The following is a 26879-nucleotide window of genomic DNA, read 5'->3' as shown; positions in this document are numbered from 1 at the left end:
ATGGTACATATGTGCAAATAACAAGAGTTCAGTATGATTAGAACCCAAAGTTCAAAGTGGGAAGAATTTCAGTTCATGAAGGGCTTTTTAAATGAAAATAGGGAGTTGGAACTTTATTCTAAGGGCTATGAAAACTAATCAATGGATTTCAAATCAGCATGTAGCGTAATTAAATTTTAGAAAGTTCACTCTGGTTTTAATGTGGGCAATTAATTGGAAAAGCATTAATTGGTGCAGGAAGACCAGTTAAATGTTGATTCAGAGAGCTACGTAAGAAATCTTAGACTAGTGTAGTCACTTTGGGGATTTTTTTTTTTAAAGCAATATTTGTTAAGTGCTTTCTGTGTACAAGGCAAACTTCTAGGCATAGGGGATACAGCAATGAACTAAGCATATGAAAATCCCTAACTTTATAGAACCTATTTTCCAGTGGAAGACAACTATATATACGAAATCTAAGGTTATCTCACATGGAAATAAATGAGGAAAAAAATGAAGGAGAGGTGTGGAGGGACTCAAGATATATCAGGGAAACTGGATACAGTGGTTGAGCAAGAGGAGTCAATGGAGAATCCCATTTCCAACTTGAGTAAAGGAGTAGATGGCAGGGAAGGCAGAGGGAGGTATCAAATTTTGTTCGTAGGAGGGAATGAGATGAAGGGTTCAACTCAACTTAGGATATGCTGTTCAAGTTACCTCAGAAACACCTAAATAGTAAACATTCCCATGTATAGATATATGGGTCTGAAGCCCTGACAGAAATTTGAAGATAGAGATTTTGAAATCATCAACATATAAACAGCACCTTAAACTATGGGAATGGTTGAAATCATCAAGAGAAAAGAATTCATGACAGAATCTATAAGAATAACAAATTTTTAAAGAATAGATTTAAATGAAGGATCCCATAAAGGAGAATAAGAAATGACCAAAGAAATAGAAGAAAAATCAGAAACGATAATGAAAAGACATTTCAAGAATAAAGGAGTGGTTTGTAATGCAGACTACTACTTAGAAATTTAAAACAAACAAACAAAAAAGACTGCAAAATACAAGTTGGACTTACTGTCCAGGAAAACCTTGATGTATTTCCTGATAAAAGATTTCATACAAAAAAAATGGGACCAAAAGGGAGAGGAAAACTTTTAAAAATTTGGATGTGAAACCTTTGAAAGGAAGGGATGCTAGCTGGGCAGAGAATGCTTGGGAGAGGCTTTTTCTTCTTTTTCCAAGATGAAAAAAAAAAAAAAAAGACTCGAGAAGATATAGGCAAATGACAAATCTGCTAAAGGGTTAGTATCCAAAATAAATAAAGAACTGATACAACTCAACACCAAAAACCCTCAAATAATCCAATTAAAAATGGGCAGAAGACACGAACAGACATTTCTCCAAAGAAGACATACAGTTGGTCAAGAGACAAATGAAAAGATAGTCAAAATCATTTGTCATCAGAGAAATGCAAAAACTACAGTGAGATATCACCTCACACCTGTCAGAATGACTAAAATAAAAAACATAAGAAACAAGTGTTGGTGAGGATGTGGAGAAAAAGGAACCTTGTGCACTATGGGTGGGAATGCAAACTGGTACAGCCACTGTAGAAAACAGCATGAAGTCCTCAAAAAGTTAAAAATAGACCTACCCTATAATCCGGTAATTACACTACTGGGTATTCACCCCCCAAAAATACAAAAACACTAATTCAAAGAGATACATGCATCCCTATGTTTATTGCAGCATTATTATAATAGCCAAATTATGGAATCAGCCCAAGTGTCCACAGGTAGATGAATGGATAAAGAAGATGTGGTATATATACACAATGGAATATTACTCAGCCATAAAAATGAATGAAATCTTACCATTTGCAACAACATGTATGCAGCTGGAGAGCATACTGCTAAGCGAAAAAAATCAGTCAGAGAAAGACAAATACAGTATGATTTCACTCATATGTGAAATTTAAGAAAGGAAACAAATGAGCAAAGGAAAAAAAGAGAGAGAAAGAGACAAATCAGGAAACGGATTCTTAACTATAGAGAACAAACTGATGGTTACCAGAGGGGAGGTCGGTAGGGGGATGGGTTAAATAGATCATGGAGATTAAAGAGTACACCTCCTGTGATGAGCACTGAGTAATGTATAGAACTGCTGAATCACTATATCGCACACCTGAAACTAATATAATACTGCATGTTAACTATACTGGAATTAAAATAAAAAGCTTAATAAAAAGAAAAGAAAAAAGACTGTAAAGATAAATACCAAAATTTAATAATCATAAACTCTTGATAGTGGGACTGTATTTTAAATTTTCTTTTTTTTTATTTTTTAAGGATTTTTTTTATTATATTATGTTAGTCACCATACAGTACATCCCTGGATTCCGATGCAAAGTTCGATGCTTCATTTTGCGTATAACACCCAGTGCACCATGCAATACATGCCCTCCTTACCACCCATCACCAGTCTATCCCATTCCCCCACACCCCCTCCCCTCTGAAGTCTTCAGTTTGTTTCTCATAGTCCATAGTCTCTCATGTTTCAATTTTCTTATTTATCCTTTTTCTGTATCTCCCAAATCCTCTATAATGAATACAAATAACAATAAGAAAACAATATTTAAAAAATACCCTGTTCTGATAAAATGATACAGTATCTACCTTCTCTATTTCAGAGACTTTCTAACATTGTAGTTCTGACTTTATTTTTTAATTTATTTTTAAATTTTTAAAAAAGATTTTATTTACTTGCAAGAGAGAGAGAGAGAGAGAAGGAGAGAGAATGAACAAGAGCACAGAGGGACAGGGAGAAGTAGACTCCCTGCTGAGTAGAGAGCTCAACGCAGGGCTCCATCCCAGGACCCTGGGATCAAGACCCAAGCCTAAGGCAGACTCTTAACTGACGGAGCCACCCAGGTGCCCCAAAGAAGTTCTCTTTCAAAGTTAAAGAAAAGTAATGGAGGGAACCAACATTTCTGAGTACCTGAAATGTGCCTGGCTTTGTTATCTCTTCTACTTTTCTTAATAGCCTTAGGAGGTAAATGTTATATGATGAAACTGAAGCTTAGAAAGGTAATTTTTTTTCAATATTTTATTTATTTATTTGACAGAGAGAGGCAGGCAGAGGGAGAGGAAGAAGCAGGCTCCCCGCTGAGCACAGAGCCTGACGTGAGGCTCAATCCCAGGATGCTGGGATCATAACCTGAGCTGAAGGAAGACACTTAACCAACAGAGCCACCCAGGTGCCCCATTAGAAAGGTAATTTGCCCAACGTCACACAGCCAGTCAGGCTTTGGTTCTGAGTGATATCATTATCACGTTTATGAAAGGTTCATTTTTAAAACAGCAAATGTTAATGATCCAGAAAGATGCCTCAATGAGGAACAGTGAACTATGAGAAGAGGAACAGTAACACTTGCTCAGTTTTGCTATTCAGGCTTCCCCAGGCATCATTCTTTGTTTTGCTTTTCTTATAGCTATCAAAGTAAAATATGATTAGAGCAAACTAAAAAATGGATACTAAAATGGAACTGAAATACATATATACATCATGCACATCCAGATGAAGATATCTGAATTCAAACCTGTCTAAGCTAGTTTCCTCTCTCCTATGTCCCCAGGGCTAGGTATGACAATGATCCTAATATCCTGAACAGTTACTTGTTTGTGTATTAGAGGCAGGTAGTGATAATTTTCATCTTTGAACAGTTTGCTTTCACTTTACCTCTATTTTAAAGTAGGGATATGAATAGCCTCAGAATAATATGGTGGTATTTCAGAGTATTAAAAGCCAAATGTGAACATCTTCCTTTTATTACTTAAGAGATTTAGGGGTGAAAGATTTTTACAATAAAATAACATAAAATTTAATCTTATAGTGGGATTATTATTCCCACTATATATGTACTATTTTTCTCTGGCGTTTTTCATTTTTTTTCTTTTTGTTGCATTTTTGCAGTTTAACTATGATGGGTTTAGGTAAGGGATTTTTATATCAATCATGTTTGGGGTTCAATGAGTTTCTTAGATCTGTAAAACTTGGTTTTTCATCCAATTTGAGAAATTTTCAGCCATTATTACTTCTTCAACTATCTTTTCTCCCCCATTCTCTGTCCCTCCACTCCTTCTGGGACTCCAAATATATGTATGTCAAACTGCCTGAAACTGTCCCACAGATCATTTAGGTTCTACTCATTTTTATTTCTTCTTCATTATATTATTTTTATTGATCCTCAAGTTCACGGACTCTTTTTCTGCTGTCTTCAATCTTCTATTAAGATCATTCAGTCAATTTTTCATTTTAGGTATATTTTCAATGCTAGTTGGTTCTTTTTTGTAATTTTAATTTTTCTGTGGGATTCTCCATCTGTTCATTTGTTATGATTTTATTTTCCTTTAAACCCTTACATATGTTTCTAAACATTTAAAGTCTTCTTTTGTCCTTTTTAACGTCTAGATTATCTTAGGTTCAATGTTTACTGACTGGTTTCCCTCTTGATTAACATTTTCCTATAAATTTTTAAAGTATAATTGACACTTTAAATGATATGTTACAGAGGTTCTGGATTATATTGTGCTCCTTTGAAAAGTGTTCATATATATTAAATGAGCAATAAACTTTGCTGAACTAAAACCCTAAACTTTTCTTCTCTGGAGTAGGCAGCATATAAAATCTCTGTACTCAGGTCTTTCAACTTCTAACTGCTGCTTTTTCCTAAGTCCCCTAAAGTTTACTCAAATGCTTAGGATCTGAACACAGTTCATGTGTGGATTTTGGCACTTTGTTGCCCTCTTACCATGATGTGTCCCTCTACGTGGGGGAGGCATTAAGTTGGCTTCTTCAAATAAAATTTAGCAAAATTTACTTGGAATTGAGTTTTATTATCTATACAGATTCTCTAATGGGAAAAATCAAATACAAAGCTGCTATTAAACCTTCTTCTTCTACCTATGAAACCAGAAAGATTATGGATTAAAATATAGGTGGAAGGTAACATTACAGTAAAATATCATGTTCAAAACTGAAAGATTCTCTGTGTATAAATACCAATTATCATAGAGCATAAAATATCAAATAGTTTTTTTAAGGCTTCAGAAGACAGTGATTTAAGAAAGGAAGTTTTTCCCAACCAAACTGAAATTGGTATAATTAAACTTGAACATTTCCTTTTGTCCCTTTAAGAGTCTTAAAATTCAACCATATTGACATATATGTTATAAAAAAAAATACAGATGTATGGACTTAAATGTTGTTGAGTGGGTTTTGTTTTGTTGGATTCATATCTCAACTAGGTTTGAAAAGAGTTAAAACGAAAATCAAAGTGCTAAATCAAAGTCACTGAGACTTATGGTGTTTCAATGCTCCAAAAAGAAAATATATGTACCTTGTATATTTTGACTGTTCAGAGAAAATGTCATTGAACTCTAACTAAAAGTTTAATTTGAAGATATATTAGGGACATACATTTAGGAGCTATACAAACTGCTTTTCTTAGAGAAAGGGAGAAAATGGTTGGTTGGTATAGGGTAAAGTTTATCTTCCTTTAACAGCAGGTCCCCTTCAAAAGCTAAAAAGTTCTCCAAGGGAAGAGACAGGAAGAGGATGCAGACTAGTTCCTTCTGATATGCTATGAAGTTGCAAAGTTTACTAAGCAGTGTGTACATAGTAGCAAAATCTCAGAAGGAACCACTTTGACATGGGGAAATGTTTCTGAAATATTCTGCCATCAGTGCATTTGTTTATTCCCTGGAGTTTCCTTTCCAAAAATATAAATAAAAACTATTGCTGACAGATTCCTTGCCTCTTTACTCATGCAATAACCCGTGTTTTGCAATCTTTTTCCCCCCATTATTGTCCCCCCAAGGAATCTTTTGTAGACCTTTTTTTTCCTAATCACCACCTTCCCATGAAACTTTTATATTACAGATAAAATGTGTATCTGTTTATGTACAGTGACCCTTTTGGGGGGTCACAAACCATTATAATCAAGGTATTTTTTACTCTCCCCCCAAGAAATACTTTTGTCGCTTTGGGAATAATATTGTCCCGTTAAGAAACAGAGTACACTAAGAAAATCAGGTAATTTTCAATTACAAATGCAAGAGCCAAAAGGGAGGCAATTCACAAGTGGGAATGTAAAATTCATTATCTCTGAAAGGTGAACAAGAATATTATAGACTTCTTATGGTGATTTCTAGATACAAGAAAATTTTGATGGGGGATTGTGTTAAGGAAAGAGAGGGAAAATAATTTATACGCTTGGTTTAAATTAATACTTAAGGGGCGCCTGGGTGGCACAGCGGTTAAGTGTCTGCCTTCGGCTCAGGGTGTGATCCCGGCGTTCTGGGATCGAGCCCCACATCAGGCTCTTCTGCTATGAGCCTGCTTCTTCCTCTCCCACTCCCCCTGCTTGTGTTCCCTCTCTCGCTGGCTGTCTCTATCTCTGTCGAATAAATAAATAAAATCTTAAAAAAAATAAAAATAAATAAATTAATACTTAAAAATAATTGAGTAAATGAAATTAATTGTAGGGGCCAGAAAATACAAATCTTAATAAGGAAAATTTTCAGTAAAATCCTTATCATGATAATAAACTTGAATAAAATTAAAGCCAGTTCTCATTCTTTTCAATCCTACATCACTGGAGAAAATATAATGACTATTTTTAAAAGGAAATGTAAATACAAAGTATAAAAGTATGAAAGGATTCAAAGTCCTTATAATTGAATTCATTTGTTTCTCAACAGTCCTTATACAAAGACAGCTTAAAGGAGGCAAAAACTTTTAAAATTGAAATTGCCTTTAGATAAATGAAAACCTTAAAACTACCATCTAAAACACAAAACAGAGATTTCCTAGATGGAATAATTAAAGATAAAATTCTTTAGCTTATAGAAAGAAGAAAATAAGGATGTACAAATACTCATATTTGAAAAGATCTCGAAGAGATATTTGCACGCCCATGTTCATTACAGCATGAATCACAATAATCGAGAGGTGAAAACAACCTAAATGTCCATCAATGAATGAATAAAAAAGGTAGTACATATATACTATAGAGTGTTATTCAGCCTTAAAGAAAAGGAAATCCTGTCACATGTTACAACACTGATGAATCTTGAGGGCATTAAGTAAACTATCCCTTCACAAAAAGACAAACATTGCATGATTCCACTTAAAAGAGGTTTTTAGAGTAGTCATACTCACAGAAACAAAATAGAATGTGGTTAGCAGAGGAGAGAGTTGAGAGGGAAATGGACAGTTGTTTAATCGGTGTAAGTTTCAGTTTTGGAAGATGAAAATGTTCTAGACATCTGTTGTTCAACATTGTACTTATAGTTAATGGTTAAGATGATAAATTTTATGTTATGGGTTTTTTATTACAATTAAAATTCTGATAGTCAAACCAATAGTAGGTATAAATCAAATTTAGAACATACCTTCTCTAGTTTCTTAGCCTATAATTCAGATATACAAATAAAACTATAGCAAACAAACTCAAATAAATCAGGGCAGATAAAATATACTTAATGGTATAAAATAACTGTTGTCTACCTATAACATCAATCTAAATTCAGTTGTATAACATTCAGCATACATTTATAGGTCCATAATCCTTATATAAAACTCCCAGATAATTGCATTTTAGAATGCAGAATTCTTCAGATTTTAGAAAAAGCAATATAGCACATATAACTTCCACAGCAGGGTTTAAGGCAGCATCTGTCATCAAGGACATAACTATTTCTGCAGCAAAAATTACGAACAGTCACATTAGGTAGGATAATTAAAGACTATAAATAGCCTCATGTCAGTTCAGGTCAGGTCAGGTTTTGCTGCCAGGAGCTTTTTAGATTTCGGGATTCCAGATAAATGAACATTGTGGATCCATTATTCCAATACAAGAATCTCAAAATTTTTAAGTTAGCAAATACTAATTCTTTATTCCTCATAATTTCACTGTCAGTGTAATTCCAAGTAGGAAAAACAAACAAACATGGCTAATTCAAAATCACTACACATTAGCATAAAACACCCATAGTTAGAAACCATCAGTTCAAGAACCAAATATTCTATACAAATTTTGACTTTATCCTAAATTTTTTTTTCTTTTGAGTGTAGTTGACACACTATCCTAAATGCTTTAAACTCTATTTTGTGTATTTGTTTTTAATCTCTGTCTGCACCATCCAAATGACAGCCATTAGCCACATACAGCTTTTGAACACTTGACTATGTCTAGTTCCAAGTTGAGATGGAGTGTAACTGCAAAATCTCATGGATCATTTTTGTACTGATTACATGTTTAAACAATAATCTTTTGGATAAACTGATTAAATAAAATTTAATACTAAAATTCACCTGTCTGTTTACTTTTATAACCTACCTACTAGGAAATTTAATATTATATATGCGGCTGGCATTACATTTCTACTGGAGAGGGTTGCTCTAGTATCATGTCGGTTATAATGGCTGAAACTAATTATATTAAAATATTACTTCCTTGAGGATTCCTCTCCTAACTACCCAAGACTGGGATGGATATGAACCCAATGTAATTCTGTTGCTCCTTATGTGTCTATCATAGTACTGTTTCATTATATTTTAGTAGTTTGCTTGTCATTATTCCACCAAGTTGGAAGTTCCTTGAGGAAAGAGACTGGATTTTTTTTTTTTTTTAATCTCTGTGTACCTATGTTACAGCACAGGCACAGAGCAAGCATTCAATAAATGTTAAAAATTAATCAGAATATCCCAATGAAATACTATTAAAAGTTAATGTGAAAAGTCACACACAATTCTGAGGCTATAAATGACTGGAGCAATAAGCAATCATAAATTATATTCTCAGCCTTTCAAAAATATTAAATAACATAAGTTTCAATTTGTTACAGAAAAAAAAAGGATATTAAAATCTGTTTTCTCACCTGAAGTCAAATTCCTAGCTGTACTTTGTGATTTCTGCATTTCAGTGGATTTAAAATTGAGATCATCCTGCATCATCTTCAGCTCTTGATTGGTGATAGAAGAGATCTGTTTCATACGATTTATATTCTGTATTTGTAGAGAAATAAAAATGGAAAAAAATTCCACTGATTTGACTCTCCAAAAAAACTCTTGGAAGCTAGATGCTCTGAATCAGTATTCTTTTTTGAAATACTCCTTTTATCATGTATGTTTTATGTATGTTAAGAAGAATATAATGAGATTCAAAATCAGGTTTTTGCAATAAGGAGAGACTAAATTAAAGCTAATGTAAAAGAAGTAATTCTGAATTTTATCTCACTGAAGAAGAAATTCAAATACACTACTTTAAGAACTGCTAGGAGTCTTAAGACACATATTTAAAAGAGACTGCGTATTTTTCCTTCTATTCTACCACTCATTAGTAGCTGCTCAATAAACATTTTTTTATGAATCAAGATACTACTCCCTGATAACCTATACTCTTGTAGGTCCTTACAAGAAAAGAATCCCTTCTATTCATAATACAAATGACCGTGTAAAAATATATCAACATTTTCCATTATAACATCTAGATTTTGAAGTTTCTGTGCAAATGTTACTTCACCAACTTCAGATACATTAACAACGGGAAAAAATCATAATAATTACTCTGAATTGGTCCCTTACTTACTGCTATAAAATTGACATTATACATATGTCATCCTTTTTCCCTATCATCCTTACCTGAGTTTTGCCAGAAATACACAAATTAATAGCTTAAAGAAATATAATAATAAGCAAGGGAATTTAAAGGAAACAGATTAAGTGAACAGATGCAATAGTGAACCACTGCATTTTTTGAGGTGCATTTGGAAAGGTAATCACAGTAAAAATAATGAGGATGCTAAGACAGGCACATGGTACTCACTCTACTACAGTGCTCCAAAAGTGCAACAATATTGGCTTCTATCTGTGCCTTCCTTTCCAGTTCCCGATTCTTAGTTTCATCAAAAGTCTCAATAAAAGCTGCAGATTGACAATATGATGAGAAGCTACTGTTAATATAGTTAACACTATCTAAATTCTGATCTATAGGTCTTAACTACTTTTTAGAAATTCAAAGCAAATTTTAAATTACCAGTATTTAATCTTTTATTAACCCAAGGGTAATTAAATCAATCAATAAGAATATATCTACATACTTTCAAGCTTTTAAAGCTTAACGGTTATGATCTTAATATAAATAAACTAAAGGTTACAAATTTGGGCTCAGAAGTAACAGCCGATATAAAGGAGAACATAAAAAAAATCTGTTTTTACATAGGATCTCCTTGATATATCTATAATTATTCATACTTACAATTAGCCACTAATTTTAATACAGAAAATAGTTGCTAATTACTTATTTCATCTGAAAATGAGTATTTTCTTTAAAATGTTGCATTAATCTCAACTAAATAAAATAATTTATTCACATTATGAATATCCTAAGAAATCTTCCTTTCTCTTGTCTAATATAGAATCAGTACTTAATTTACTCTTTTTTATATTTTTAAAGCATTTCTATGGCTCTTTCAAAAATAAAAGCTTACAGTTAAAATAACTTTACTGTTAGCACAAAACAAATAATTAATTTTGAGATAATTTTTGGTACTTGCTGAGATTTTAAAGAAATCTTGGGATATTGTTAAATCAGAGTTAGCAATTACTACTTAATGGCATGCTTCTATGAAGGTAACAATTGACATCGGACTGATAAAACTTCAGATTCTAGCAAAATGATTATTAAAAAAGGAAACCAGTAACAGATAATATAGGTCAATTTTTAAAAATTTATGAACATACAAAACACAATTAAGTGAAGATCTACTTACAAAGTTAAGATTTTTAAAAAGCAAGTAAGAAGCTGCAACAGAAGGCTACTAAAGCTACAGTCAGTAACACAACCAAGCAGCAAGATCTGAGGTGAAGGCTGATAAATAATGAGAGGAAGTATTATGAAAAGCCAAAAAAAAGGCAAAAGATACTAAAGATGAATACAGTGGAGCAGGAAAAAGAGAACATTCAATATTCAATCAGTAAGCAGTCTCTATATAAACAATAAATAGAAGTACTAGTTTTAGAATCTATCCTCAGCACAAAAATACTCATATACACACAAACATACAAAACCTTTTTAAAATTTTCTACCTGTTCCTAAACTATGCTAGATATTTATTAATTCTTCTGCATTTATTATTAGCCATTGTATCTTCCCAAAATGAAATCTCTGATTTGGTATACATCAACAGATCTCTGAGAATATTTTCATATCAGTAAGATCACTTACTGTCCATATTTTCCTCTCGTTTTTTTAGCTCCTTGTACTTCTGATTCATTTCGCCTATAAGAGAGAGAAAATATAACATCAATTTCAAAAACTCCAGACACAGTGCTGTAAGTGTAAAATACTTCTTAGGTTTTCTATATACCAATAGTTATTGAATATTTGATATTTCCTATTTGGTGAATTTTTTTTAAATTAACATAGAGTCTTTTAAGACAATTATATATATGTGTTTGATAATTCAGAAAAAAATCTCCTGACAGGAAAGGACTTTTTAAAAAAAATTTTTTTTTTAAGATGTCATTTATTTATTTGACAGAGATAGAGGCAGCCAGCGAGAGAGGGAACACAAGCAGGGGGAATGGGAGAGGAAGAAGCAGGCTCATAGCAGAGGAGCCTGATGTGGGGCTCGATCCCAGAACGCCGGGACCACACCCTGAGCCGAAGGCAGACGCTTAACCGCTGTGCCACCCAGGCGCCCCAGGAAAGGACTTTAAATCTTCCAGTGGTTCTCTATTTCAGTCCCAACTTGGACCTACTCAACCTGCACATGAACACTACTGGTGATGGGAAACATAAGGTCCCCCAAAAGTTCATTCATCTTTGAATAACTCACAACAGCAGGCAAAATAGCAAAGTAACCTCCCTCACCAGACCTTAAAGTCTATAAAGCCTGAACAAGCTATGAGAATGTACTAAGTGCTACCGTATGAAAAAGGGTGCTTTAAAAGCACAGAATAAAGACAACTTATCTAGTTAAGGAATTCCCAGAAATTTTCTCTAAGGAAGTAATATTTAAGCCACATTATAAAGAAAAAATGAATAGGAGTTACCTGGTTGAAACAGAGAAGAAGAGGTTCAAAAATCAAAGTATTGCAAATACAGAAACCTGAAAGTGAGGATGAGTATGGTAGCACAAGAAACTGAAAGAGTGGTATGGCTGAGGCAGAGAATGTGAAGTGAAAAAGTGGCACAAAGAAGAGGCAAATGATGGATGAGAGACCTTATAAGATACATACAAAAGTTTGGACCTCCACCTAAGGACAATGGTAAAACTACTGAAGATTTTAAGCAGGGTAATAAAATGATCAATTTGCATTTCTGAGCTGCCTTCAGCTCAGGTCATGATCTCAGGGTCCTGGGATGGAGCCCCATATCAGGCTCTTTGCTCAGCAGGGAGCCTGCTTCTCCCCTGCCTGAGGCTCCCCCTGCTTGTGCTTGTGCTCTCTGTCTCTCTCTGTTAAATGAATAAATAAAATCTTTAAAAAGGGCAAAAATCCAAGACCCTGACAATGGATGAAACTGGATACTTCAGCGGCATAAAGGGGCCATTAACAGAAGTGGATCATGACTATTTTATAACAAAAGGATTTTCAGTGTAACAAAAACAGAGTTTTGAAAGGATACCATTATTTCCCTAGACTAGTGAGACAGCTGCAGCCCTGTGTTCTCAGGGTCCCAGGTAGAGAAAGCAGAATAAGTTTGTGCTTGCACCAATCTGTAATCTTTATCTAAATCAGTCAATTTTTAGCAATTTTTAGGAACCTTATTAAGATGATGCCCAGTAAGCATGGAGAGAATAATAGACTAGAGATTCCTAAGGGGGTTCCTGATAAGAAGCTGGCATTTAGAAGAACTCTAAGGGTTCAAAAAAACCCAGGGGAGCCAAAGTTACAGTGCAGAGGTTCAAATGCAATGGTCAGCCAGTGTTCTGTATAAACTCCTATGCAGGTTTTTTCAAGCACTAGCTAGAGTAAAGTTAGGAAGTAGCGGAAGACAGTTGCGGTAGAGCCTCGAATTACATGGAGGCATGGACTTTGTTATTAATACAAATTTTTATATGATTTTTTTCAAAAATGGATTATAGACAAATTAAAATTGTCACCATTCACTCACTTTATGGCAATAGCTTTTGAGTGGGAAACAAAGAATTAGAGCTGGAATACCCTCCATAGGAGGGTAATATGCATGGAAATGTTATACAACATATGTGATGTAGCAGAAAAGCTAGTTTCTGCTGAACCGGCCATATCCTAGGTTTCTAAGAAAGTCCTGGTTGTCTGAGAAGTCCCACTCCTCAGAGATTGGTTAGGCATTAAGGGATTATGAGGAAGGCCTGCATCCTAGGCTTTATAAAAATTTAACTACCATCTTATCTTTCTTCTTATAAATGTAAAAGAATCTCCTAGACATGCTTTTTCCAGTTCCTCATCTTGCTATCAGATCTCAAGGCACTGTAATGAGGCTTTTCCTTCTGCCATACCAATGAAATTTCTCTCAATAAGATTATATAACTCCTTAATTATCAAATCCAAGGGGCAGTTCCCAGTCCTTATTTCATTCTGCAATATCCGACACTATTGATACATTCTTTCTTCTTTCAATTTTTTTTTCCTTATTTTTTTTTTTGTCGTTGGGGTGGGAACTTCTTTGGTTTTTCTTACTCTCGGATCATTCCTTATGTCTTCTCTTCGTGGCTTGCCCTTTCTTCTACATTTAAATTCTAGTTTGTGCTTTTAGGTGACTTCTAATACTACATTACATCCAAGAAAATCCCACTCATTCTTGTGGTTTAAGAACTCTCAAATTTGACCTTTTCCCTAATTTTCTGATTATTTTATCCAACTGCTTACTAGATACATTCTGTGGGTATCTCTCAGGACATCCTAATAGCATATTCATAATTAAACTCATGAGTCTTCCCTCTCAAAGTCTGCACCCCTCCGTATTCCCCATTATTTTTAGACGTCCTTGGCCACAACTTATCATCCAAGTCAGAAACCTGGGAGAATATTCCTCTCTTCTCTTCTCAAATCCATGTTCTTAACTGTCATCAGATTGAGCTGGAAGACATATCTGGCCAGCTGGATGAGATAGGACAGAGATCCCATATATCTTAGTAGATTCCCAAGCTTCATAAAACCTCTTCTCATATCACTGTTGCTAAGAAGAAAAGAGATCAGAGAAATAGTGAACTCCTCTATTTTGCGATTTCTCAGTTGGAGGATTCATATCTGAGCTGCCCATGAGAAGCACAGATGTGGACAGTCCTAAGATAGGGTAAAATATAGGAGTTATTACCAAATCTATTCTTAGATTTACTATCATAGGAGGGGACAAGATCATATATTGGAGAGGCTAATCAGTATGTCACACTGGACATGCAAAAGCAAGCAAGCAAAAGGGTCTAAAGTAGTAAGATTAAGAAGACCAAAGGAGAAGGAAAAGGGCACGTTGATAAAATAAGGGTTATTTTACAGCTGTCCTCAAATTCTTAATATTTGATGCAATTATAGTTCTACATAATTTATTTATTCCAAATTTACTGAATGCCTGCTATGTGCCAGATACAGTAGGAGGTGCTGGGGAAATCAAAATGAGCTAGATAGTTACAACTCTATCCTAGAAGAGCTTACAAATTATTAGATGTACAAAATATATGTATGAAGTCCTATAATAAGTAGATAAGTGAAAGACCTCAGAAGGTTCTTATGTGGAAAGTATTGTATTAGTAAGGCAGTCTAACAAGTAATGTAGGAATTACAGAGATGAAGAAGACCTTTGCCTTCAAGACATTTATACTCTACCAATACAAGTATCTCAAAATTATAAACTATAAATTCAGGCTTTTATTCCTCATGTGGAGGAAAAAAGAAATGGGTATGGACTATTACAAAAAATTTGGAATACTGCGGAGAGGATATCATTGTTTTCTGATGCTCTCTGCCATAGAAAGCTAGTGGAGTAAGGGAGATATGCTCTTCTTGCACTACCAAGAGGCTGAGTAGCACCACAGCCTGCTTTATCCTCCCTGCCAGTTCATGACTCTTACTTCTCCATCAAATGTTCCCTTCATTCTACATTATAGAGCTAGCTTGATTTTATATTCTGAAAAGTAGTTCTGCTCCTGGAGAAGTCTGAGTACCATTTTCCCCCATCTTCTATCTTGGTTAATATATAACACGGCATAGGTAATGACTCTTTTGGTCTCAAGCCGCCCAAATCAGCAGGCCTACTGATTTCAGAGGTGAAAGAGCAGCAAAAAGAAAATAAAATTAGAGAAGTGTGCCAAGAATAAAACCCTAAAGGACATCTGCATATCTGAATTCTTTCCTAATCTAGCACTTGGGGTCATTCTGAAGCAAGCTAAGTCTCCCCAGTACCTTTGAGTGTTCAATACATTTGAATGTTCCTTATGTGGCATGGTTTTAGTCTCTACCATTCTGCTATTCTACTCTTAGTGAGTTTCAGTTCTTCTTTACCCTTTTTAAAGTATAATGCCAAGGGATGCCTGGGTGACTCAGTCAGTTAAGTATCCAACTCTTGATTTCAGCTCAGGTCATGATCTCAGGGTCATGAGATTGGGCTCTGTGCTGGGCGTGGAGCCTACTTAAGATTCTCTCTCCCTCTGCCCTCCCCCCTACAAGAAGAAAGAAAAGAAAAGAAAAGAAAAGAAAAGAAAAGAAAAGAAANAGCAGGCCTACTGATTTCAGAGGTGAAAGAGCAGCAAAAAGAAAATAAAATTAGAGAAGTGTGCCAAGAATAAAACCCTAAAGGACATCTGCATATCTGAATTCTTTCCTATCTAGCACTTGGGGTCATTCTGAAGCAAGCTAAGTCTCCCCAGTACCTTTGAGTGTTCAATACATTTCACCTCTTTCAGAGGTGAAAGAGCAGCAAAAAGAAAATAAAATTAGAGAAGTGTGCCAAGAATAAAACCCTAAAGGACATCTGCATATCTGAATTCTTTCCTATCTAGCACTTGGGGTCATTCTGAAGCAAGCTAAGTCTCCCCAGTACCTTTGAGTGTTCAATACATTTGAATGTTCCTTATGTGGCATGGTTTTAGTCTCTACCATTCTGCTATTCTACTCTTAGTGAGTTTCAGTTCTTCTTTACCCTTTTTAAAGTATAATGCCAAGGGATGCCTGGGTGACTCAGTCAGTTAAGTATCCAACTCTTGATTTCAGCTCAGGTCATGATCTCAGGGTCATGAGATTGGGCTCTGTGCTGGGTGTGGAGCCTACTTAAGATTCTCTCTCCCTCTGCCCTCCCCCCTACAAGAAGAAAGAAAAGAAAAGAAAAGAAAAGAAAAGAAAAGAAAAGAAAAGAAAAGAAAAGAAAAGAAAGAAAAAGGAAAGAAAAGGAAAGAAAAAAGAAAAGAAAAGAAAAAAGAAAAGAAAACAATGCTGAGAAATTTAGGATTCAAAACTGACTATCACTTCCCACAGTCTATATAGTCATCTTTCTGTTAATGCAACCTAGGATTTCAGCTGTTTTGGAGGCTGTATCACATTAATTCATACTGAGTTATTTAAATCTCCACTAACATTTTCACATATTTTAGTAAGCCAGACCACTTTCTCTTCCCCTTTCCTACTTCAATTTTAATTAGTTTGGGGTTCCTATTAAATTCCATCTTTTTATATTCAGTTTCTCTTTCCTACCTACTTTTCACCTGTCATTAGAGCAGTAAGTAATAAACTAGCTTATCAAATACTACCAAACTGGTATGTTAAATGAGCCCATATAAATTTAATGTTTTAAACTAACTTTTGGCTTCAAGCTTCATCCAACTTATCAACCATACATTCTCTGCAAAATGTTTTAAATTTTGGCAGGCAAGTTTCTTTACAGCTATGCAGACCAAGTCTGATAATTCTATCTCTACACACTGGAGGAACTTTAAAAATATATAATAAAAATTCTCTAATTATGTAAAAGTTAAATTATTGCTAAAAGCCTCGTGTATAAAGAAAAGAAAAAGGACCATGAAGACATTTGCTTTAACAGAGTAAAGTCAATAAAACTGGATGGTATAATAAGTAGTCCTTGGAATGTACTCAACACAACATAACTTCTTAATTATTCCCTAAAGCAGTGGTTATAAACTTTAGCATGCATCAGAATCATCAGGAGGGGTGCTGAAACACAAATTGCTAAGCCCTATCCCTAGCATTTCACACTCAGTAGGTCTGAGGTGGAGCCTCAGAATTTGTTATAGATGGTGGTCATGCACCTGATCTGGAAATAATACCATCATTCTAATGAAAAATACAAAATGTAATTTAACCAATCTTCAAATTGAACAAATAAGCAATGATTCATTCTTCCTCATTGAATGTATATTGAGTCTCTATAGAATGGCAATGTATAAATGCCATTTGACATCTCAGATACCAGAAGATAAACCACTTGGAAACTGAATCAATTATTTTATATATCCTGGGGAAAATACTTCCTAAAATATGTTTTGGGAAAATCTCCGTGAAAGTTATTCAAGTTTCAGTTTATAAATTAATAGTATCAATAATAACAGCTAATAACTAACACTATATGCACTTTTATAATGGTATGCTATTCTCAGTCACACACACACACACTCACAAAACCCCATTCATCTAATCTGCACAGTGACTGTAACTAGTAGGAAGGTACTGTTATCATCTCCATTTTAAAAATGAAAAAATTAGGGGCGCCTCAGTGGCTCAGTCGGTTGAGCACCTGGCTCCTGATTTTGGCTCAGGTCATGATCTCAGGGTCATGAGTTTGAGCCCCAAGTCTGGCTCCACACTGAGCATGGAGCCTGCTTGTGATTTTTTCTCTCCCTCTCCCTCTGCCCCTCTCTACTCACACATGTGCTCTCTCTCTCTAATAAATAATCTTTAAAAAAATAAAAAATAAAAATGAAGAAACTAAAAAAAATAGGAAATAAAAAATTAAAATGAGGAAACTAAGGTATAAAAAAGTCAAATAGTATTCCAAGATCAGCCAGTAAAATAGCACAGCTAAGATTTGAATCCAGTCATTCTGGTTGCAGAACCTGTGCTCTTAAATAAAACTATCCTGTCTTTATAAATTCCGTATTACCTGACATATGCAAAGAATAAAAGCTTCTAAACTAGGCCATGGGACCCTGAGTATGAAAAAGTATTCTGTAGACAAACCAAAGAAAAATGTTTTATATTTTTATTACTCTTCAAAGAAGCATATAAATTACAGAGTAAATTGAAATAACTTTGTATAGAGTTTAGGACAGTAATACAATGATTCTATAGCACTTCACATATATTTCTATTATGATACATATTTATCACATTGTAGCAGTTAGATATTTATATGTCTGATACACTATATTAATAATCCCATATTTGGTTTTGCAATCTAATCCATCTTTGGAAAGATACTGTACTCTAAAAATGAAGGAATTACTTGTAGTGAGTAAAAATGCCCCCAAATCCTTCTTGCAGAGATAAGTGCTTAAAAATAAAAAATATATTTTTTTAAAACATGACTAGTTTTTCAACTGTATTGGTCAAGCCTGGTCTGTGTAAGTAGACATCCAGAAAATTAGCCCCACCTTGTGGATCATAGTAGTACTACAAATGCAGGCCTTCAGGAACAGTGAACTGTCAAAAGTGTATATTCTCTGATCTCTACCTCTGAAAGCAGTAATAAATTGTATGTTAATTGAATTTAAATTTTTAAAAAAGTGTGTATTCTCTTGACAGGCAAAAACTAAGAAATTTCTAAATAACATTGGTGAGTAAGCACTTCCACATACTGCTGTTGGTTGTATAAAATGGCACAACTTTTTCTGGAAGAAATTTGCAAAAATAATAAAACTGTAAACATAAGTAACATTCTATTCATAATTTCACTTCTAGAAATTTATCCTATAGAAATATACAAGTTAAAAAATATGTATGCAACAAGGTTATTTACTGCAGCATTATTCTTGGTAGCGAAAAATTAGAAACCACCTAAATGTCAATGTGAATACAGTGAACACTATTTAACCATAACAATAACAAAGATGATGATGGCGGCTAACAGTTGTTGTGAGTAATAAATATGTGCCAGGCACCATTCTTGGTCTGGCTTTAAAATCCTGACACTGGCCACTATGCTATACTTCCTAGAATAAAGTATACATCCTCATATGGAATAATGTACATTAAATATAGTTAAATGAAAGACTCAATCTCAGAGGAATTATATATTACTCCATCTTAAAATCATATGTTTATATATGTACAGAAAAAATCTAAAAAGCTATAGACATCAAACTGTAAATAATTTGAAAGACTGGAATAACTCTAAAGACTGGGATGACTATGAGGAGAAAGGAGATGATTTTTTACTTTATATTTATACACTCTGTATTGCTTGAATTTTTCACATTAAGTACATACCAGATTTTTATATTAAAAGCACACAATTTTAAGAAATAAATTAGCTAGAGTCTTTAAAATAACTAGTTTAAGGAAAAAAATTTTTTAAACAGGAAGGGATAAATTCTTACATGCTAAGGTAAATTGCAGTTAATGAAAGCATGAGAATGGTCAGTTGAGGGAAAACAAACACACACACCCACAAACACACAAGCACACACCCCTCCCCCAATAAAATGAAGCATATTCAGGTGATATAAAATTCTAGAAATTCTGAGTAAGTAAAGTTTATAAAAGTGGTAATTTCTTGATAAAAATGGCAAATTGAGTATGCAGTTAATTCTAATCCTCCCCCAAACTGAACTAAAAACTATAGTAAAAAGAATTTTTAAAGGTAAAACTCCCAGCAATAAGAAAAATTAAAAAAGAATATAACAGCAATAAAATTTCAAAAGCTGTAACCAGATGGAAAAGTGGTAACTAATTGAGCAGACTAGAGAAGGCCTAAACCTAAGCCAGTATTGGGTAAAGCTGAGAATCAACCCAATTTCAAAAGGTTTTGAAATTTTGCATAGAAGACTGATCACTTATTTTGTGCTCTTACTCCATGAAAGGTTTTGTCATGTTTTAAAACAGTAACACTCTTCTTTTTAGAATTTAATGTAATATAGTGAAGAATAAAGTAAGGATCTGATTTAAGTGGACCAAGAAACATTACCTACTTTGAGGAAGCTTCAATATGAGATATATAAACTCTCAAGTATTAATTTGTGGTGAGAAGAAAAAATTTCTAAGTCAACAATTACAAAAACAAATTACTCAGCTATATGTCAGAAGTAAACCTTGAGGTAAAAGCATTCTTAATTGAAAGAATATCCTGTATTAAGTGAGAATACAAGCTACTATTATCTATTTTTTGTTTTTTCTTTACCCAGAACAATAGTGCTTTTTCCATTACTTTCTCTTTCTCATTCAGAAGTAATATTTTTTCAAGTTTTTATTTAAATTCCAGTTAGCATACATTGTAGTATTAGTTTCAGGTATACAATTTGGTGACTCATCACTTACATGCAACACCCAGTGCTCATCTGAACAAGTCAACTCCTTAATACCCATCACACATTTAACACATCCTCCCCGTCCACCTTCCCTCCAGGAAACCTCCATTTATTCTCTATAGTTAAGAGTCTGTTTTCTGGTTTGCTTCTCTCTTTTTTCCCCTCTATGATCATTTGTTTTATTTCTTAAATTCCACATGAGTGAAATCATACAGTGTTTGCCTTTTTCCGACTGACTTATTTCACTTAGCATAATACTCTCTAGCTTCATCCACGTCGTTGCAAATGGTAAGATTTTATTCATTTTTATGGCTGAGTAATATTCTATTGTGTATAAATATACCACATCTTCTTTATCCATTCATCAATTGATGGACATTTAGGCTCGTTCCATAATTTGGCTATTGTTGATGGTGCTGCTATAAACATCGGTGTTCATGTGCCCCTTTGAATCAGTGTTTTTATATCATTTGGGTAAATACCTACCTAGTAGTACAATTGCTGGATCATAGGACAGTTCTATTTTTAACTTTCTGAGGAACCTCCATGGTGTTTTCCAGAGTGGCTGCACCAGTTTGCCTTCTCACCAACAGTGCAAGAGGGTTCCCCTTTCTCTGCATCCTCACCAATATGCTGTTTCCTGGGTTGTTAATTTTAGCCATTCTGACAGGTGTGAGGTGGTATCTCACTGTAGTTTTGATATCTATTTCCCTGATGATGAGTGATATTGAGCATCTTTTCATTTGTTAGCCAGCTTTAATCTTCTTTGGGAAAATGTCTATTCATTTCTTCTGTCCATTTTCTAACTGGAATATTTGTTTTGGGGGGTGTTGAGTTGATTAACTTCTTTATAGATTTGGATACTAACCCTTTATCAGATATGTCATTTGCAAATATCTTCTCCCATTCTGAAGGCTGCCTTTTAGTTTTGTTGATTATTTCCTTCACTGTCCAGAACTCTTTATCTTGATGAAGTCCCAATAGTTCATTTTTGCTTTTGTTTCCCTTGCCTCAGGAGACATATCTAGTAAAAACTTGCTACAGCCAATGTTCCAGAGGTTACTGCCTATGTTGTCCTCTAGGATTTTGTTGGTTTCCTGTCTCACATTTAGATCTTTCATCCATTTTGAATTTATTTTTGTGTATGGTATAAGAAAGCGGTCCAGTTTCATTCTTCTGCATATTGCTGTCCAGTTTTCCCAACACCATTTGAAGACACTGTCTTTTTCCCTTGGATAGTCTTTCCTGCTTTGTCGAAGATTAGTTGACCATATAGTTGTGGGTCCACTTCTGGATTGTCTGTTCTGTTCCACTGATCAATGTGTCTGTTTTTCTGCCAGTACTATACTGTCTTGATCACTATAGATTTGTAATATCACTTGAAGTCCAGAATTGTGATGCCTCCAGCTTTGCTTTTCTCTTTCAAGACTGCTTTGGGTATTCAGGGTCTTTTCTGGTTCCATACAAATTTTAGCATTGTTTGCTTGAGCTCTGTAAAAAATGCTGGTGGTATTTTGATAGGGATTGCACTGAATGTGTAGATTGCTTCAGGGAGTATAGACATTTTAACAATATTTTTTCTTCCAATCCATGAGAATGGAATGTTTTTCCATTTCTTTGTGACATCTTCAATTTATTTCCTAAGTGTGTTACAGTTTTCAGAATACAGATTTCCTACCTCTTTGGTTAGGTTTATTTCTGGGTATCTTATGGTTTTTGGTACAATTGTAAATGGGAGCGATTCCTTGATTTATCCTTTCTGCTGCTTCATTATTGGTGTATAGAAATGCAACAGATCTCTGTACATTGATTTTGTATCTTGTGACTTTACTGAATCAGTGTATCAGTTCTAGCAATTCTTTTGGTGGAGTCTTTTGGTTTTTTTTTTTTTTTTTGTTATTTTTTTTAAAGATTTTATTTTTTCTAAGTAATCTGTACACCTAACATGGGACTCAAACTCAGAACCCCAAGATCAAGAGGCTCTTCCAACTGAGTCAGCCAGGAGCCCCTTTTGGGTATAGAGTATCATGTCATCTTCCTTGCCTATTTGGATGCCTTTTATTTGACTGATTGCTGAGGCTATGACTTCCAGTGCTATTTTAAATAACAACGGTGAGGGTGGACATCCCTGTCTTGTTCCTGACTGTAGAGGATAAGCTCTCAGTTTTCCCCAATTGAGGATGATATTAGTTTCTGGTCTCCCATATATGGCTTTTAGGATGTTGAGGTATGTTTCCTCTATCTCTACTTTGTTGAGAGTTTTTATTAAGAATGGATGCTATACTTTGTCAAATGCTTGTTTTGCATCTATTGAGAGGATCATATGGTTTTCTTTTATTAATGTGGTGTATCATGTTGATTGATATGCAAATATTGAACCACCCTTGCAACCCAGGAATAAATCCCACTTGATCATGGTGAATGATTCTTTTAATGTACTATTGGATGTGATTTGCTAGTATTTTGTTCAGAATTTTTACATCCACGTTCACCAGGAATATTGGCCTGTAGTTCTCTTTTTTAGTGGAGTCTTTGGTTTTGAAATCAGGGTAATGCTGGCCTCATAGAATGAGTTTGGAAGTTTTCCTTCCATATCTATTTTTTAAAATAGTTTGAGAATAGTTAATTATTAACTCTTCTTTAAATGTTTGGTAGAATTCCCCTGGGAAGCCATCTGGCCCTGGACTTTTGTTTGTTGGGAGATTTTTGATCACTGCTTCAATTTCTTTGCTAGTTATGGATCTGTTCAAGTTTTCTATTTCTTCCTGTTTCAGATTTGGCAGTTTATATGTTTCTAGGAATTTATCCATTTCTTCCAGATTGAACAAATTGTTGGCATATAATTTTTCATAATGTTCTCTTACAGTTTGCATTTCTGTGGTGTTGGTTATTTCTCCTCTCTTATTTGTGATTTTATTTATTTGGGTCCTTTCTCTTTTCCTTTTGGTAAGTCTGACTAAGGGGTTATCAATTTTATTAATTCCTTCAAAGAAGCAGCTCCTGGTTTCATTGATCTGTTTTGACTGTTTTTTTTGTTTCTTCTTGTTTAAAAAGATTTTATTTCTTTATCTGAGAGATAGAGAACAGAGGGAAAGTAAGAGGGAGAAGCAGACTTCCTGCTAAGCAGGGAGCCTGATGCAGGGCTTGATCCCAGGATCCTGGGATCACGACCTGAGCCAAAGGCAGACGCTTAATCAACTGAGCCACCCAGATGCCTCCTGGTTTTTTTGTTTCTGTATCATTGATTTCTGCTCCGATCTTTATTATTTCCTTTCTTCTGCTGGCTTTAGGCAAAGCAATATTTTAAAAAGGAACAATTAAGCAAATATTTAATGGTTCCATTTAGCTGAGAAAGGAGAAATCTGGGTGGGTTCTGCCTTTTCTGAAAAGTAGTACAGCATCTGCCAATAATGCTCTGGTTTAGCAATGATGTAGTTTATACCCAAATTCTGACCATTTTAGTAACTTTCAATAGAACTATTTCTCATTGCTTCTAGTTAGCATAAATAATAATAATTACAGGAAAGTATGCATATTTCAATCTAAATATTTTTAGAACCCATATAAAAAATTACCTTATCCATCAATAAGGTAAAACTACTATCTGGGTGAAGTCTAGCAAATATTTAAGATGATAAAATTAAATCCCTCAGCAGTTTGAAAAGAGTAATGCTATCTTATTATATTAAAATTTTTGCAAGGAGATTATTATTTTTTTCAGTCACTTAACAAAGACAAAGTAAAGATTTTAGAGCAAAGAAGCCTATCTAGAATTGGTCAGAAGTCCAAGTGTATTATGAGGATAACTCAACATCTGCACAATGAAGATTTTCTTAGAAGAGTCAAATAACTGTTCGTTGAATTTACTTAGTTAGCTTTGAGACATAGTTACTAAATGTAACTTTTGGCAAATTATAACTTTAGAGACTTGCCAAAATGAATAAATATAATGCACTTAAGGAAGATATTGGACTATGCGGCCACCATTAATACCTAGCAGAAAACATAACTGTACCTAGCCCAGTATCCAAGGATGCCTTTGAATTTAAAATGAATTATGCAAAACTGAAAGGATGAAGCCACTACTCACATAGTGAGACATATATAAACATCATTTATAGTTTATATGCTATCTTAACCAGAACCCCTACAAGGCAAAAGGTGGCCTTAGATGGATCAAACAAAGGTATCATAAATAGCAGAAGCTAAGGTAGCATCTACAAAATTAGTAAAATGTGCCAGAGGGAATAAAGCCTGAAGCAGGAAGAAGTATGAATTGGAAAGTCAAAATAACTTGACTATCCTCCACATCTTAAGGAGTGGATTATCTACAATCTTGTGTCAAGGAACTGCTGAAAACACAGATGTAGGTGAGAACCCACCACTTTACTGGAAATCATGAATCTTCTAGAAAACAATAAGACCTTTGCTACCCAACCCAGCTATCTCTGGAAAAAAGTGCATATGTACATCCTAAGAACTAGAGGGCACAAAGAAGTGATAGAGCCCAACTTTCATCTTTTGTTCATTCTACAAATCTTTCCCTGCTAAAGTATTGCATTGTTCCATTCATTCCACAAACATTTATTGAGTGTTTATTTTCCCAGATACTGTGTTGATGAAAGAGTTACCAGGGTGAATAAGACACAGTCCAGATCATTTGAGGATGTATAGCCTCAGAAGAAAGACAAACATCCAAGTAGACAGCGGTAATATAGTGTGGTCAATAAGTGATATATTTATGCACAGTGTGCTCTGATAATGGAAGAGGTCACTCACCTAGCCCAGCCCAGAAACAGGTCAGGGAGGGAAGTCAGGGTTATTATGGCAGATTAAAGGATACCTGAAGTAGATTTTAAAAGATGAGAAATTACTAAGGTAAATAACAGGGGAAAGGACATTCGAGACAAAATAAATAGTAGGAGCAAAGGATTGAGCATGAAACAGTTTGATTTATCGTAAAGGGAGTGATATGTGGAGTACCACAAGGAGATTTTTATTAGAATGTAAGGATAGAGATGATGAGGAGTAGGAAAGGAGACTGACAACATATAGGTCAGACTGCAGAGGGACTATAATGCCATACAAAGGTTCTTAAACTTTATCTCATAGGTCATCATGAACCACTGTTAAGCAGGAGAATGACACAGATTCAATTTTCCATTAAGTCACTCTAGCAACACTGTGGTGGATGAATCTGAGAGGGGGAAAGACTGGAGGTGGGACAACCATTTAGAAGGCTCCTGCAATAGGTCACGCAAGAAATAACGAAGTCCTGAGCTAATACATAATCTTCTAACAAAACCCCTGTGCTGTTATACCCATAATTCAGGATGTTCACACTATAGCAGAAGAACAAAAAATGAATGTGTTGACATATATATATATATATATGAACATACATATATACATATATAGATTGTCTTTTTCCACATTAATCAAAAAGGACAAAGAAGGTTAGAAAACAAAAAGGAAAACAGAAGCTAAAATTCAAAACATTCTGTTTATCTTAGAACTAGCAATTAATAATAAATTGTTACCCTTAAAACAAGTTACTTTACTGGAAAAGTAAACTGAATGTTGTTAGAAATTTAAATTTAGGAAAATTGTTTAGAAAGTTTCCTAGAAAGTGTCTAAAATCAAGAACACTATCAGATTTCTCAGAATAATTTAAGTTATTAATAAAAAAATCTAGAATATTAGATCTATCTAAATTAAAAGCAATAAAATAATAAAGAAAATAGTATGACCTTAGTCTTCACAATTTATTTTAAGCCTAGCTTGCCATATATGCCATTTAATATTCATAAACCTTAGTGAGGAAGGACCATTATATTCATTTTGCAGATAAGAAAATGAAAGTTCGGATAAGTTTTATTTACCTAATAACTGGGACTTAAAGTTTGTCTGCCTTATATGACTAATATGCCTAAATATGTCTTACATAAAGCCATTACTAGCCATATGTAAACACAACTATGTAAACATTTCATAAGAACATTTTTATTTAACAAATGTAGCACTTCATATCAGAAAGCCAAGATTAGGCTTGGAAAGAGAATAAAACTTTGGGATCAAAGAGAATTTGGTCTGGGGCACCTGAGTGGCTCAGATGGTTAAACATCTACCTTCGGCTCAGGTCATGATCTCCAGGTCCTGGGATCAAGCCCCACGTCAGGCTCCCAGCTCAGTGGGGAGTCTGCTTCTCCCTCTCTCTGCCTCTCTCCACCTCTCTCCCTGCTTGTGCTTTCTCTGTCTCGCTCTCTCTCTCAAATGAATAAATTAAAAAAATCTTTTTAGGGGCGCCTGGGTGGCGCAGTCGTTAAGTGTCTGCCTTCGGCTCAGGGCGTGATCCCGGCGTTCCGGGAT

The 26879-nt window shown here is 34.5% G+C and overlaps 1 protein-coding gene across 1 annotated transcript in view; it reads right to left on the bottom strand.

Annotated features, from left to right (window-relative positions):
- IFT74 (intraflagellar transport 74) overlaps positions 1-26879 on the bottom strand; it is a 78418-nt gene that overhangs the window by 7765 nt on the left and 43774 nt on the right. Inside the window, exons 13-16 of the mRNA XM_034665556.1 lie at positions 14061-14221; positions 11282-11335; positions 9881-9978; positions 8934-9060 (exon numbers count right to left, since the gene is read on the bottom strand). Coding sequence (XP_034521447.1) covers positions 8934-9060; positions 9881-9978; positions 11282-11335; positions 14061-14221 — 440 coding nt within the window. The remainder of the gene's footprint in view (positions 1-8933; positions 9061-9880; positions 9979-11281; positions 11336-14060; positions 14222-26879) is intronic.

This window comes from Ailuropoda melanoleuca, chromosome 7, assembly GCF_002007445.2.
Source record: "Ailuropoda melanoleuca isolate Jingjing chromosome 7, ASM200744v2, whole genome shotgun sequence".
NCBI lineage: Eukaryota > Metazoa > Chordata > Mammalia > Carnivora > Ursidae > Ailuropoda > Ailuropoda melanoleuca.
This window is presented reverse-complemented; position numbering and strand designations above follow the sequence as displayed.